General features: G+C 44.7%; 1 protein-coding gene across 7 annotated transcripts in view; it reads left to right on the top strand.

Annotated features, from left to right (window-relative positions):
- Positions 1-1,108: 1,108 nt before the first annotated feature.
- Positions 1,109-13,768, top strand: part of PTPN21 (protein tyrosine phosphatase non-receptor type 21) — a 51,159-nt gene continuing 38,499 nt past the window's right edge. For 4 of the 7 annotated variants that reach the window (XM_079989358.1, XM_079989360.1, XM_079989362.1 and 1 more), the window contains exons 1-2: positions 1,109-1,511; positions 4,682-5,039. In XM_079989358.1, the coding sequence (XP_079845484.1) occupies positions 4,860-5,039 (180 nt within the window). In that variant the 5' untranslated portion in view covers positions 1,109-1,511; positions 4,682-4,859. The remainder of the gene's footprint in view (positions 1,512-4,681; positions 5,040-13,768) is intronic. The other 3 variants (XM_079989359.1, XM_079989361.1, XM_079989364.1) reach the window with 1 other exon arrangement.

The raw sequence follows: 13,768 nt of genomic DNA on the forward strand, positions 1-13,768 counted from the left end.
CAGAATCGATCACATGATGTGGCGGGCACACACCATTTGAATGGCAATGCACATCAACTGTGGCCCCCTGATCCCCTCAAATATTTTAGTGGGGAGCTGAAGGGACCTCGGCCCTTGTATCTGACTTTTAGAAGACATCTGAGGGCAGGCCTGTTCAGGGAAGTTTTTAATGTTTGATGTACAGTATTATCATGTTTTTAATACTCTCTGGGGAGCTGCCCAGAGTGGCTGGGAAACCCAGCCAGATGGGCAGGGTATAATTAATTAATTAATTGATTGATTAATAATTAGATGCTGGCTGCTATGTCTGGAGGCTCCCAGCTTTACCCCGCCTCAAGACAAGACATAACTATTATTATTATTACCATCAGTGCTTTTTTTCTGGGGGGACGCAGGGGTACGCATACCCCTCAATATTTTGCGAATCTCTGTACTTTTGTCCATTTACTGTACAGTATTTATTTCCCCCCCCATTTGAACGATAAAATGGTCATTTTCCTGAGTCAAAATGAGAGTACCCCTAAACATTTTTTAAAGAAAAAAAAAAAAGCAGTGATGATGATGATGATTATTCCTGGTAAGCTTCCATGGGCAAGACACTTTTGCCGCAGCAGGCTAACACGACTCGAGATCGGGGAGGTTGTATCGATTCCCCTTTTTGGCGGGAGGGAGGACTATTTCGTTGTCGCCGCCGCCGCTGTTGTTGTTCCAAAGCGACGGGAGCTTCACGGCCGTGGCGTGCGGGCGTTGAGTTTCCTTATCTTCCTTTCTTGCCATGCCGCCTCCTCCCTCCTCTCCTCTCCTCTCCTCTCCTCGTTGGAGCAGCAGCTGTCCCATTGCTGACATTCCCCCGGCCGACATTCCACATCTCTGAGGTCATGGGGCTGCAAACATAAAGAGGGCTGTGCTTTAATGACCGCGCGCCGTATCCTTCCGCATGGCTGGAGCAAAGGGGAACGCCTCCCTCCGGAGGGGAGAGAAAGGAAGGCAAGGCAAGGCAAGGCAAGCAGGAGAGGGAAGAAAAGAGAACCTCGCGCGCTCTCGCGGCGCACGCACGGGCCGCTGGCAAGCGCGGCGTGGAGCGAAGCGGCGGGGGGGGGGGGCGAGAGAGAGAGAGAGAGAGGGGGCGGGAGGCCGTCCTGTGCGCTCCAGCAGTCCGGGGGCTTCCTCTGTCACAGGAAGGCGGCTGGCTGGCTGGCTGAGGGGAAGCCTCCTTTGGCTGTAGTATTTCTCCTCCCTCCTCGGCCCCGTGGAAGGAGCTCCAGCCTCGGCTTTTCCTCGCCTCCGCTGTTGTTGTTGTTGTTGTTGTTTTCGCTCTGAGAGGAGCAGAGAGCGGTGCAGGCGGCTCTTCGCTTCCAGGGAAAGGGGACCCGAGAAGCCTTTGCTGACCTTTCCACCCCCCTCAAAAAAAGAAAAGGAATACCCATGAAATGGTCTCATCCGGATTGCTCTCCAAACTGCGCCTGGATGGTTGCAGTTAGAAGTCCGCTTTCCGTGAATTGCTGCAACAGGTAAAGGGGTGGGGCGGGGGGATGCGGAGATGCTGCTTTTGTTTTTTAAAAGAGTTGTTACACCTTTCTAGTATCGGTTTTCGGGATCTTCGCCACTTCTTTTCTTGCATCGCCCGGTCGGAGCCCTTCTGAAGGTGGCAGTGCGCAATGAAGCCCCCAGCGAGCGGATTGGTGCCCTCGGCATCCTTTTTGGGGATGGTGTTCAGAGCAAAACTTGCTTAAGATCGGGCTGCGAAGTAGATCGCGGCGCCCTCTCGAAAGGATAAAGGACGAGTGCCAAGGAGTCTCGTATCTCGGTGTCCTTGTTCATTTCTGTATGGGAGGGTCTTAATTGAAACGAATATTTGTTTCTTTAAAACGTAAACGCACCCCCCACTTTTCTGCAACCCTCCCTTAATAAAGAATCGCAGCCAGATGGGCGGGGTATTAATAATACTGTAATAATAATATCATCATGAGGCTTTCTTTATTAGAATTATAACACTAGATGTAAGAAGGATATTTTGCAAACAAAATGATTTGTTTTACCCCGAGTACAGCTCTGTCAGTGAAACGCTTGCTGTTAGTTCAGTTGTTAAAAGGAGGGAGTGTGGTGGAGATGGTATAGTTTCCTGCATTAATAGGGAAGGTATTTTGTGGGTTGTTTGTACTTGGCTAGCAAATGAATAAACAAACTAGTTTTCAGTCCCAGAGCAACTTTCATCCTCACCACCCCCCCCCCCCCCAATTTCCAATAACATTCACACTTCCAAATGATTTCAAGGGTTGATTAATAAAATGAGGACATAATCTTGATTTGTGGATCACTTTAAAAATGATTGATGTATAATTAACCCAAAGGAAAAACCCTTTTCCTTTCCGTGCACTCCAGTTTTATTTTGGCCGTGTATGGAGTTCCTGGACAACTGGAGAGGAAAGAAGTAGAAGTTAAGTGGGGAAGGTTGAGTCTTTGATATTAATACTTAAGTTTCTTTAAAAGTGTAGGCTAAATCAGAATATAACATCTGAAGTGTTCCTAGACCTGCTAAATAGGGAACGATGATTTCAACATATGATTGATTGGATTTGCTAGTGTTGGCACTAAAGTGCTATCCTCTTACTGAATGCAAACTCCCTTAATCGTGCAGATAGACATTATTTTGAAATAGGCGTATGTGGCAGCGGGGGCGGGGGCGACTAACATGACAGCAGCTGGTAGCAGAAAATAACAGCTGCTAAACAAAGCTTGGTTGTGCTGTGTTTGCAAGAATTGTGCTTGGCCAGCACGAAAACTTGTTGAATAGGTTTGAAGCATTATTCTCCCCCAAGACATTTTATAATTGCCTTTGCTGTAAATGTATTTAAGTGTAGCAATGCTGCATGTGCTCTCCCCTTTGAAAATGATTTATATAAAAATGTATGGGGAAAGCGTCCTGAATTCTCATTGGAGCAGCCTCAGGAAATTTTCCCACTGTGTATGAACTTGACTTATAAATTCTTCACTCCCCAATAATTTATGTTTGCTTATGAAGTCAAAGCAAATGTTAGAGCAAATCTGATGGACTTTGAACATAATGGGCACAAGGCAGCCTGATCTCATCCAGTTTTGCTTAGAAGTGAATCCCACTAATTTAACTGAAAACCAGGAGTTAAGTGTGCATAAGATTGAAGGTTTAGACTTTAAGCAATGCTTCGTTCTTCCATTGGAATCAGTGCGAGCAAAATTGCTAAACTTTTTGGATTGTTCCATGCAGTTGAAGGCTTCAGATTCCTAACGTTCACAAATCTTTTTTTATTTTTATAAAGACCACCAAAGGTTTGCTAAAATGTCAAAATTCAGTACAGTATATGCCCTCCAACCTGGGAGTTTGCTCCATTGACTCATTTCTGAGCAGACATGTATAGGATTGTAGTGTAGGTTGGTCAGTGCTGAGGCTGGGGAGACTAGTTTAAAAGTCAAACGTTTTGAAAGAATGCTTCATCTTTTAAAATGTAGTTGTAAGTGTTTATCCCATGGATAAAGCACTGCAGCTGTCTGCAATGGAGAACTAAATGGGAGCCTCCTCAGTAGACTTTATAAGCAAGAAATGGGTTGTATTCTTCACAAATATTTCGAGAGAATAATCAGAGTGAAGCCTGAAACTCATTTACTCTAGGAGAGTCATAAATAGAACTGCTGCAAAATGCATAAAGCTATGGATTGTAGTATTAGTGGGGTAAGTATTGTTTATTCATGAATGAATGAAAGTGCCATTTCTAGTTGGCTTTGTAATGATTTCTTGTATGTTTTCACAGTAAAGTGTGTTGGTTTGTGGAGGGGGAAGACTGTATATGTGGAATCACTTTTTTTCAACCTCCAAGTCATGATGTCTAAGACCACACAGAATTAACATGAAGGAAGGTTCTGTTACGTTCTTGCGCCATCCTTTAAACTTAGTAGTAATCCTATGCTTAGCGCCAGGTTTATGTTAGGCTCTGTTTAGAACAGGCATTATTTCTGCACGGAAGAAGGCTTGCAATCTGCACTAGGTACTGCTAGGATGATTTAGGAAAGCCTCTGCTAGAATTTGGTTTTGAAAAGGGTTTAGAGCTGCCTCCCCCAATACAATTTTTCTGTAAAAAATAAATAAATCAACATGTTTCATTTTTCTTGGCATGGAGATGTAAAGTAATGATGCATGATGATACGCTGTGCCTGTTGCGTTTCTGTCTGCCACACAGCCAGTCTACCGGTTCTGGCAGTGGTTTAAAGGGGTTGAGGCAATGTGATAGGATTGAAGTGGGTGGGAGAGGAACAGTGGATGAGAGCAAAAGTGAGGGAACAGGAAGAGGCACAAACAGCCTAGCAAGTAAATTAGCCAGAGGAGTTATCACCAATTGCAGTTTTGTTTGCCTGCACCCCTTTTCTCCTGATTTTATACATCGTGCATAACTCCTATTATTTTAACATGTGTTTAGTTTCAGCTGTGCATTTGAATGCTGTAGAAAATATGGAATTGATGGGAGTTGTAGTCCCAAAACATCTGGAGGGCCTATACCTGATATAAGGGCTCTGAGAGTTGAGGAATTTTCTGTGTTGAAAAAAAACAAGCTATACTTTTTTTTCGGGCTAAGCTTGCCAAATGTGAATGGACATTGTGAGCTAAACCCATATCTTTACTTAAACTCCTCTTTGCTTTCTCCCTCCGCAGAATTTTCGTCAATGCTTCCTTTGCTCAGATCTTGGAGGAGGACCTGCCACTTTTTGATGGCTGCTGCTGCAGCTGCCGGTTGATCATCTGGGGACTTCATAGCTCCTGACTATTCGTGGGAGGCAAGGCATTCCTGGAAGGCTTTCGGTGACTTCTTGTGAATGTGCTAGGGAAGAAAATGCCTCTGCCTTTTGGGCTGAAGCTGAAACGAACTCGACGCTACACAGTGTCTAGCAAGAGCTGCTTGGTGGCCCGCATCCAGTTGCTTAACAATGAGTTTGTGGAATTTACACTGTCGGTGGAGAGCACCGGGCAGGAAAGCCTGGAGGCCGTGGCACAGAGGCTGGAACTTCGAGAGGTAGGGAATGTGGTGGCAGGCTTGCGAGACTTTCCATCCTGGGATGGAGGCACCATTCAGGGGTTCCCGTTCAGGGACGTAGGAAGCTTTTGCTTGGAGAGACTATTTGCCTACGCTGGAAGGGAGCAGCTTTGCAGGGGAGTGGGTAGAGACCAAGCCAGACCTACTGTTAGACAGAATGAGGCAACTGCCTCAGGTAGCAGATATTGGGGGGGCAGTTCCCTTCTTTGGAGGACAGATCTGTGTGGGACATAGGTAAAGGTAAAGGTACCCCTGCCCGTACGGGCCAGTCTTGACAGACTCTGGGGTTGTGCGCCCATCTCACTTAAGAGGCCAGGGGCCAGCGCTGTCCGGAGACACTTCTGGGTCACGTGGCCAGCGTGACATCGCTGCTCTGGCCAGAGCCAGAGCCAGAGCCAGAGCCACACACGGAAACGCTGTTTACCTTCCCGCTGGTAAGCGGTCCCTATTTATCTACTTGCACCCGGAGGTGCTTTCGAACTGCTAGGTTGGCAGGCGCTGGGACCGAGCAGCGGGAGCGCACCCCGCCGCAGGGATTCGAACCGCCGACCTTTTGATCGGCAAGCCCTAGGCGCTGAGGCTTTAACCCACAGCGCCACCTGCGCTGGCCATATGCACATATGCACCCCCTAAACTGGCCAGCTGCCCTCAGTTGTAGGGGAGGGAGCTATTCAGTCACCAGTACCAAAGTCAGATTCAGCTGCCTGTCTGGCTGGCTTCTGTGCCTAGTATGGAGGCAATGGCAGGACTCCATCTTGCCTTTAACCTCAGGCGGCTAAATGTCTTGGGCAGGCCTGACCTTTCCCATTACATATTCTTTTTAACTGGAGATGCCACGGTTTGGGTTTGGGTTTGGGTCAGGACTTGGAACCAGGGATTGAACTTGGAACCTTAGCATGCAAAGCAATTCTGTTCCCTCCTATGAACATGTCACACCGTGCAGTCCTCTTTGTCAGCATGTATATGCACAGAAACAGGTTTGTGCAAATGAGAGATAAATTCCACAGGTATAGTGATGTTGAATCTGTGTTGCAGCCAAAACAATACAGAGTCTTGTGGCTCTTTGAAGACTAATGAAAACATTTAGGCATGGGGGTTTCTAGATAGGATCCTGCTTCCTCAGAAGCAGAAAGTGGTCACCTAAAAGGTGAAGATAAATCAGAAATAAAAAAAAAAATTAAATTTCTGTTGGAATTTATATATCACTTTGCTACTTCACTCACCCTCAAAGCAGCTTACATTCAACATGCAAATAAAAATATGATGTAATGATCAGTGTAAGCTGCTTTGAACTTTTTTTTAATGTTGCGTGGGATAAAAGTATAATAAAAGACACATTGCCTTCTCCAATGCTGCTCAACCCCTGAAATCTCTTTAAAAACATGCTGCTAATTTCTGCTGCATTCTGTACTTTAGAGGGTAAAGACTTTTGGTTACTCCATCCTGGCTTGTTGTAAAAACAGCCTGTATGTGCAAAACAATGGCAGGAACTCTTTCTGCACATGGAGCTCAGCCTTTCTATGTCCACTAAATTGGTAGAGTCCTGAAGATATATGAAAATAGGAAATGGCCGTGAGTCAGACCACTGGTCTGTCTAGCCCCTGTCTCTGGCTGGCGGGAGTGCTCCAAGATCTCTCCCAGCCTTGTTACCTGAGATCCCTGTGGCAGGGATGGGGTGGCCCTCCAGATGTCATTGAACTCCAGCTCCCATCATCCCGCATCAGCAAGTCATGCCAAATGTAGGAGGCAAAGGAAGCAGCAGCAATGTGCTTCGTTTGGATCACAAAGTTGCAGGGTCCAACTTTTCAAAGCGCCGAACTGTGTGCTCTGTTTTGAACTGTGTGTGCATGTGGATCAGTCCCGTTCTCTGTAACAAAGCAAACCCTTGCACATTGCTCCACATGGGGCACGGGGCATGCTTTTTCTTCCTTCTTATCCGTCACAAAGTGGCCCTCCATGTGGGCAGAGAAATTGGAGTTCAAGATGAGTCAGCTCAAGGTGTCCGGTTGTTGATGGAGATTTTGCGTGCCTGCGAGCAAGCATCTTAGAACTGTTGCCCTCTTAAGCTTTTCTTCCATTTATTTTCCATTTTATAAGTGTGGTGAGAGCAGAGAGAGAGAGAGAGAGGAAAGGGTGCCAGAGAAATAAAGAAAAGCAGGTCCCCACCCACTTTTGGCTCCTGTCCTGTCAACACCTGTTGCAGCTCTGCCAACCACTGGTATGTGGCATTCAGCAGATTGTGCGCAAGGAAATGTTACCCTGCTCTAACCACTACCCCACAGATATTTTTCCTTATCTGATCTGTGCTCCTGGTATCTAGGACAGAGTCAGAATTACGAGGGATGGCAGCAGTGGCATAGCTAGTGTTGCTGAGTGAAGGGTCTGGCCTACTTTGAATGTATCCGAGTAGAGATGGCTGTTGCGGCAAAGTTAAGAGAATATCATTTATTCTTGAACTGTTAGCGGTAGATCCTGCCCTTGCTGAGGAACCTCTTCTGGCACTGACCAGTGCATGCACCCCTTATGGAGGACACTCCAGTCACCTGATCCTCTTTTCCATTTTAATTTGGGTTCTGAAATATTTTGGGAAATGGCAGGAACTCCTTGAAGTGAGGTTAGTAAATCAGATCTAGGGAGTGCAAACCAGACTGCTGAATTTGAGCACGCTTCCTCACGCTCTCCAGAACACATCGTCGTACAGATTATTTTGGCAAATAAATGCTTGTGCAGCAAAAAAAGGAAACAGAGCGATGATGGAATGGGATGGGATAGGAAAGGAAACAGATAAGGTAGAGAACAGCACTCACTAAGTGTGAAAATAATATTCTTGGCAAACTGAAAATGTTGTTTTGCTTCCAGTGCTGTTAATTTTTTTTTATCTGAAATTTTGAGGCAGTTATGTCCATTTTAAATATTACATAATTTTGGAAGACTGTTTACCACATTCCAGGTGTGGGTTGCTTCTGAGGCAACCACCTCAGGCCTGTATTTTCAGACATAAAGCCACCAGAGGTCTTGCCTGTAATTTTTTAATTCCATTTTTATCCCAGCCTTTCTCTAAGGATCCTGGGAAGGTATATGTTTTATAACCCTTTTGAGTCCATGGCTCCCTTAACCAACTACATTCTTTCTGCAGAATCCCTGTGGGGCTCAGGAGCCCTTGCCTGCAGAGCTGGCAGCCTCTCGCCCTTTTCTGAACACCCTCCCTTGTGGAGTGTTCCCTCAGCCTCTTTCCTATCCCCTCTCCTTGGGAGTCCTCCAGTCAGCTACTGCTGCCATCCCTGGTCTCTAAGCATCACAACTTAATTTGAACCCAGGTCTTCTTGGGGACCTACTCCAACAGTCTAATCCAGGGCTGGGGAATTTACTTCCCTCCAGATGTTGCTGTACTACAACTTCCTTCATCCCTGACAACTGGCCTTGCTTATTTGAGCTGATGGGAATTGGAGGCCAACAACATCTGGTCCCCCTGCCCTAACCACTATACCACACAGTGATTACAGCAACAAGTCTCTGACCTTGCCTCCTTTGTTCTTGGCTGTCTGTAAGGCATCCTTGAGTTATCTTTGTAGCAAGATGAGTCCACATGAGCCATGGTAGCTCCTCCGGTACTGTCCTCCTTCCTGGGATGAACAGTACTAATGCTGGGAGGGCCTCCACAGGAACATCTACCATGATGCAAAGAAGTATTTTGCATTGTCTCCCATGCTGAGAAGACAACCTAAGGAGAAATAAATGGGGGGTTAAAATTCACTGAATGGGGCACCAACACCAAGAGGCAGGGAACAAGAGTTGCCAAAGCAAGTTGACGTTGGAGCTAAGAGAAAAGAGCAAGGAAAGTGCAGGAGGGGAGAATGAGGGCAGTAGGGCAGGAGGATGGAGCAGGGAGCTTGAGGGAGCAAGCCAGGGCAGTAACAGGAAGCGACCGGGATTAAGAGAGAGACTGAGCAAGAAGGCGGCAGATATCCCTGGGGCTTATCGCACAAGCATTTAGTCCGGTAGGCTGGCACAAAATTTAGAATCCATTCAACTTCCAGGGTGTTAAAAGGAAAATGCAACGGTCTAGTGCAGGGGATAGGCAACGTGGTGTCCTCCAGATGTTGTTGGACTACAGCTCCCATCAGCCTTAGCCAGTGTGGCCAGTGGTCAGGCATGATGGGAATTGTAATCCATCAACATCTGGAAGGCCACCATGCTAGCTGCCCCTGGTCTAGTCCTTATGGTTTTGGAGAATAGTTTAGTCATTACTTGCAGAAGGCTTAGGAGATGATGAAACGTGGAATAGTTTCTCTTAATAGTCTGTCCTTTTCTGCCTCTTTCTCTTCTTCAACTGCTGTACCACTTTGTCATCCACCCTGAAAAGTGCCATCTAACCAAAGTCATACCACTCCTCAGTTGTTCTTTCTCCATTAGTGAAACCTGCATATATTATGTAAAATAATATGTGCCTGTTGATCTGACGTAATTCAGCCCTGAACATTGTGTTTCTATGCAATATATATATATATATATATAATGCCACATGTCACCTTGTATATGTTGAAAGCTTTGCTTTTGGTCCAATCTCTCCCCCCTCCCCTTTTAAAAATTGTTGTGCACTATAAACATGATGGAAAAAGCTAGTTTCCTAAAGCAGGATAGGCTAAGGCACATGTATTGTGCTATTTGCAGAATGTGAATTGCAGGGAATGTAAATACAATCTGGTTCTCTTTTGACACACCCTGGCTAAGAGGCCAAGTGGTAAATGCGCCTTCATTAAATTCCAGGAGTCAGTGTGGGCAGAGTACAGAGATGATTGAATGGAGCACAAGCAAATTTTGCTGCCGTAGTATGTTCGAGAGACTGAACACTCCCTGCAAAAATGCATCCAAAAGCATTTTATACTCAGTGTCAAACTATAGACAGGATGCCAAGTTCCATGTTTCTTTTTAATTCTCTCTCTCTTTTTATAGATAAAAAGTTGTCCTGGAAGATTGTGATCAGGAGTAGAGGAGGCAACGGGCTGCACAACCCCTTCCTCTTTTAACATTATTTGGGCCACTGCCACAAAGATTTTCTTCCCTCAAGAGTGAAGATACAGGTCTATTTTGCACATGGTGTCAAGCTATAATTTAGCATTATGTGCATAAGCAGCAGCAGTGAGCCTTTGCTTGGTGTACACCCTCCCTTCTGGTCTGTCTTCTTTACTCCTTTGGTGAAGCTGTGAAAAGATCAGCTCTTCAGATAACTAACTTTGAACTGAGGGAGAACTCTAGTTTAAACACAGGCAAGCCTGGGTCAAACCATGGTTTATTATCCTGGCCTATCAAGCTACAGTTGAAACTAACAATGATTTCCTTCTTTTCTAACACAACAGGGAACTCTAGTTATTTTAGAAGTGGATACTTCCAATTTCTTTGTTGCCACAGCAGAAGAAGAGCGTATGTTCAGGGGAGTGAGTGAGCCTGATTCTTCATGTTGCTCATGCACACAACAATAAGTTATGGTTTACATCCAAAACAGCCCCCATTTCCCCATATTTCTACCCCAAAGGCATATGAAGATAGCACAGGGGCAATATTTAATGAAAAAGCGGCCGAAGGGGAAAGGGTTAAGCAATACCTCATTTTCTGCTATTGCGTTTATGATCACAGCCTTGCAAGACTATGTTCCCCATCCCCTCATTTTAGAAAGAAGACATTACATTGAATAAAAAAGAGACACACAGTTCTGTGAAATGCCTAGCGTGGCCCTTTTGTGCCAAGCATCAGGCCACAAAACCAGGAGCCCTTGGGCTGCAGTTGAGGCCTAGCAAAGTGAGCCACCGAGGGCGATCTGTTCTCAGACTTGAGAGCTCTCTCAAGGAACAGAAGATAAGAGGGATAGCCATCAACTTACCACAGGTGAAAAAGTCAAGCAGCCTAGCTGTATGAGCTGGTGGACCGTGGCAAGACCAACACGATCCAAACTTGAGCATCTTTGTCACCAGAAACAGGAAATGAAAAGTATGTGCAAGCAGATGGCCCCAGATGCAAATTTTCAGTCTCTTTAGATTCTGGTATCTGGAAATTTGCAGATACTCTCACAAATCTTGCCTCCCTAGAGAAATGTCTCATTTGTCTGATGTGCTGGTGCTAATTAAAAGATAATCTTTTAGAACATGCATCTGCCACATAGCTAATTAGGTAATAAGTCAGTGTGAGTGTGATTGCTACATCAAACACTATTGCATCGTGGATTTATGGCATAGGCTATGATCCACAAACTAATTAAAGAGACTTGGACAGAAGCCTGTTCCACTTGGAATAAAATTGGATTCAACGTGAGCATTGTGACCAGACCTGTTTGTGAATTGCCCATTCGCATTAAAAGGTGACAAAACTGATCTCCATTTCAAAGCTGTAGGATTGCTCACAAGGACTGTGTATCTGCTTCAGGCAAAGTCTGAATCCAGAACTAAAATGGGTTGCTTAGGAAAAATTCAGACTTTGTCTTAACTTTACCAAGCATCAATGTTATGATAGTAATAGTAATAATAATTTATTATTTATGCCCCACCCATCCAGGTGGGTTTCCCCAGCCACTCTGGGCGGCTCCCAACAGAATATTAAAAATGTGATAAAACATCAAACATTAAAAACTTCCCTAAACAGGACTGCCTTCAGATGTCTTCTAAAAGTCAGATAGTTGTTTATTTCCTTGATATCTGATGGGAGGGCGTTCCACATGCAGTCCTCACTTAATTGTGTAGGGCAAGTAACGTAAATAAGCAAAGAAACATTTCTATGAAGAATACTGCCATGTAAATCAACCAGTTCTTTCTGAAGGTGAATGGAAGAAATTGTCTATGTTCTGTATTTCTACTGTAGGTTAGAAACTCATGCCGAATTGTGGGGGGAAACAATCTCACTTTGACTTCATAAAAGCCTTAGCTTATAAGTTATTTCCCATACCCTAGCATTCCTCTAAAACTGGGCTGTAGTCACCTGTGCTTCTGCAGGCAGGTGAGTTATTAACTCTTTAAAGTACACACCCATATCTTCTTCCTCAAACAAATTTAGGAGAGCTACCCAAGCAGTAGACATAGCGTGGTGATCTGTTATCGCACCAATTTTTTGAAAACTATCATTGGACTTAGGACAAATCCCACCAAAGTTGACGATGGGTAGCAGAAACCTGGCAGTCCCTCCAGCACCTTGGTGGGGGATGAGGGAATCACATAAGGCAACTTGCATGGTGTTAAGCACCATTTATGTACACATTTTAACTACAATTTCCCATCTCTTGCTGAGATACAGTGGAGGGGGTGTTTGTTCCACATATCTTGTTCAACCTTGTAACGTAGGCTGAGCTCTTTCCCCTGTATTATTCCGAGACCACCTGGACTCAGATTTTAAGAGAAGTTGGTAAAGTTTCAAAACCATTCCCTTCGTGCATCCATCACTTTATTTCACTATTTGCCCCCCTCCCCCAAATCCAAGAGTTGTCTGGTAGCAGTTTCTCACATAGCCCTTTTGTTCAAAAGAAGTGGAAAGCTGCACTCAGAACAGTCAGGATAATTGGAAATCTCTTCTGCCAAAATGGGGACCACGTTTTCAAAAAAGTTGCAAAGGTGACGTAGGACTTTATTGAGAGATAATCACTAATCTGGCCTGCTGAATTCAGAGCTGCTTGTAGGTGCTATGAGGGGCTTCTTCCTTGACTGCCATTGCTAAGCCTCCCTCTGCATCTGAGATGGCTTGAGTCAATCAGTCCCGGGCATCTGGTGTTTTGGATTACTGTTACGAAGTAATCTGCTACAAGATTTTCAGCTGTCTGGGTAGTATAAAAGTGTCTTCACCAGATTCAGCAACAATTCATGTTCTTCGTTTCAAGGAAAAGAGATTTAATACACACCCCTAATAATTTTGCGTTTTACTTCTCATCAAACTTCTTTGGACTATGTGAATACTAAATTTCATGGTTTTGAGTCATATGCTCATAGTTTTGGTACCTATTGGTGCGCCTAGGTAATTTTGAAATCTGAATTTAGCATTTAATGGTGTGTGCTCTTTAGATGGTTATGTTGTGTTGGTCTCGTATCTATTTATTTATCTATCTATCTATTACACATACCCTGGTGTATCCATATCACAAGCGCTGGAGGTTGTGGCACAGTATACAAGACAGTGTGAGCTTCCATAGCCTTGATACCCCATGATGCATGGACCATCCTAGATGGGTGTGTGTGTGTTCAGCAGAGCAGGCCCATTGAAATCAATGGATATGTCTAGGTCCAATAACGTCAGTGGCTCTACTCTGAATGGAACTTACTTAAATGCCACCCTTGGTTAGGATATAAACACTTGTCTAAATCACGTTGAAATTAAGTGAAGTTCATGTTCCTTTGGTGTGTCCTGGCAGTTGGCTAGAGAGACCAGAGATAATTATTCTGCTAATGTATCAGCTGGGGAAGTCCCATATACAAATGTATTCGCTTGATAAATATTCAGAACTTTATAATGTTCTCTTTGGAGTACTGGCCCAAGTCAGTCTTGCCTAGTTAAAAAATAAATACTGTTGCCATTCCTGTGTTCTTTTGAGAGAAATATTTCTTTGCCCCTGCGGCTCAGTTTTCCTTAATTTGGTGTTCTGTTCCCCACATATATTTTGTATTAGTTGCAGGGTTGAGTGCTACCCTCTTTCCCCACCTTTTCAGATGTTCCATGCACATTCAATAATATTGCTG

The sequence above is a fragment of the Podarcis cretensis genome, assembly GCF_951804945.1.
Source record: "Podarcis cretensis genome assembly, chromosome: 1".
Lineage (NCBI taxonomy): Eukaryota > Metazoa > Chordata > Lepidosauria > Squamata > Lacertidae > Podarcis > Podarcis cretensis.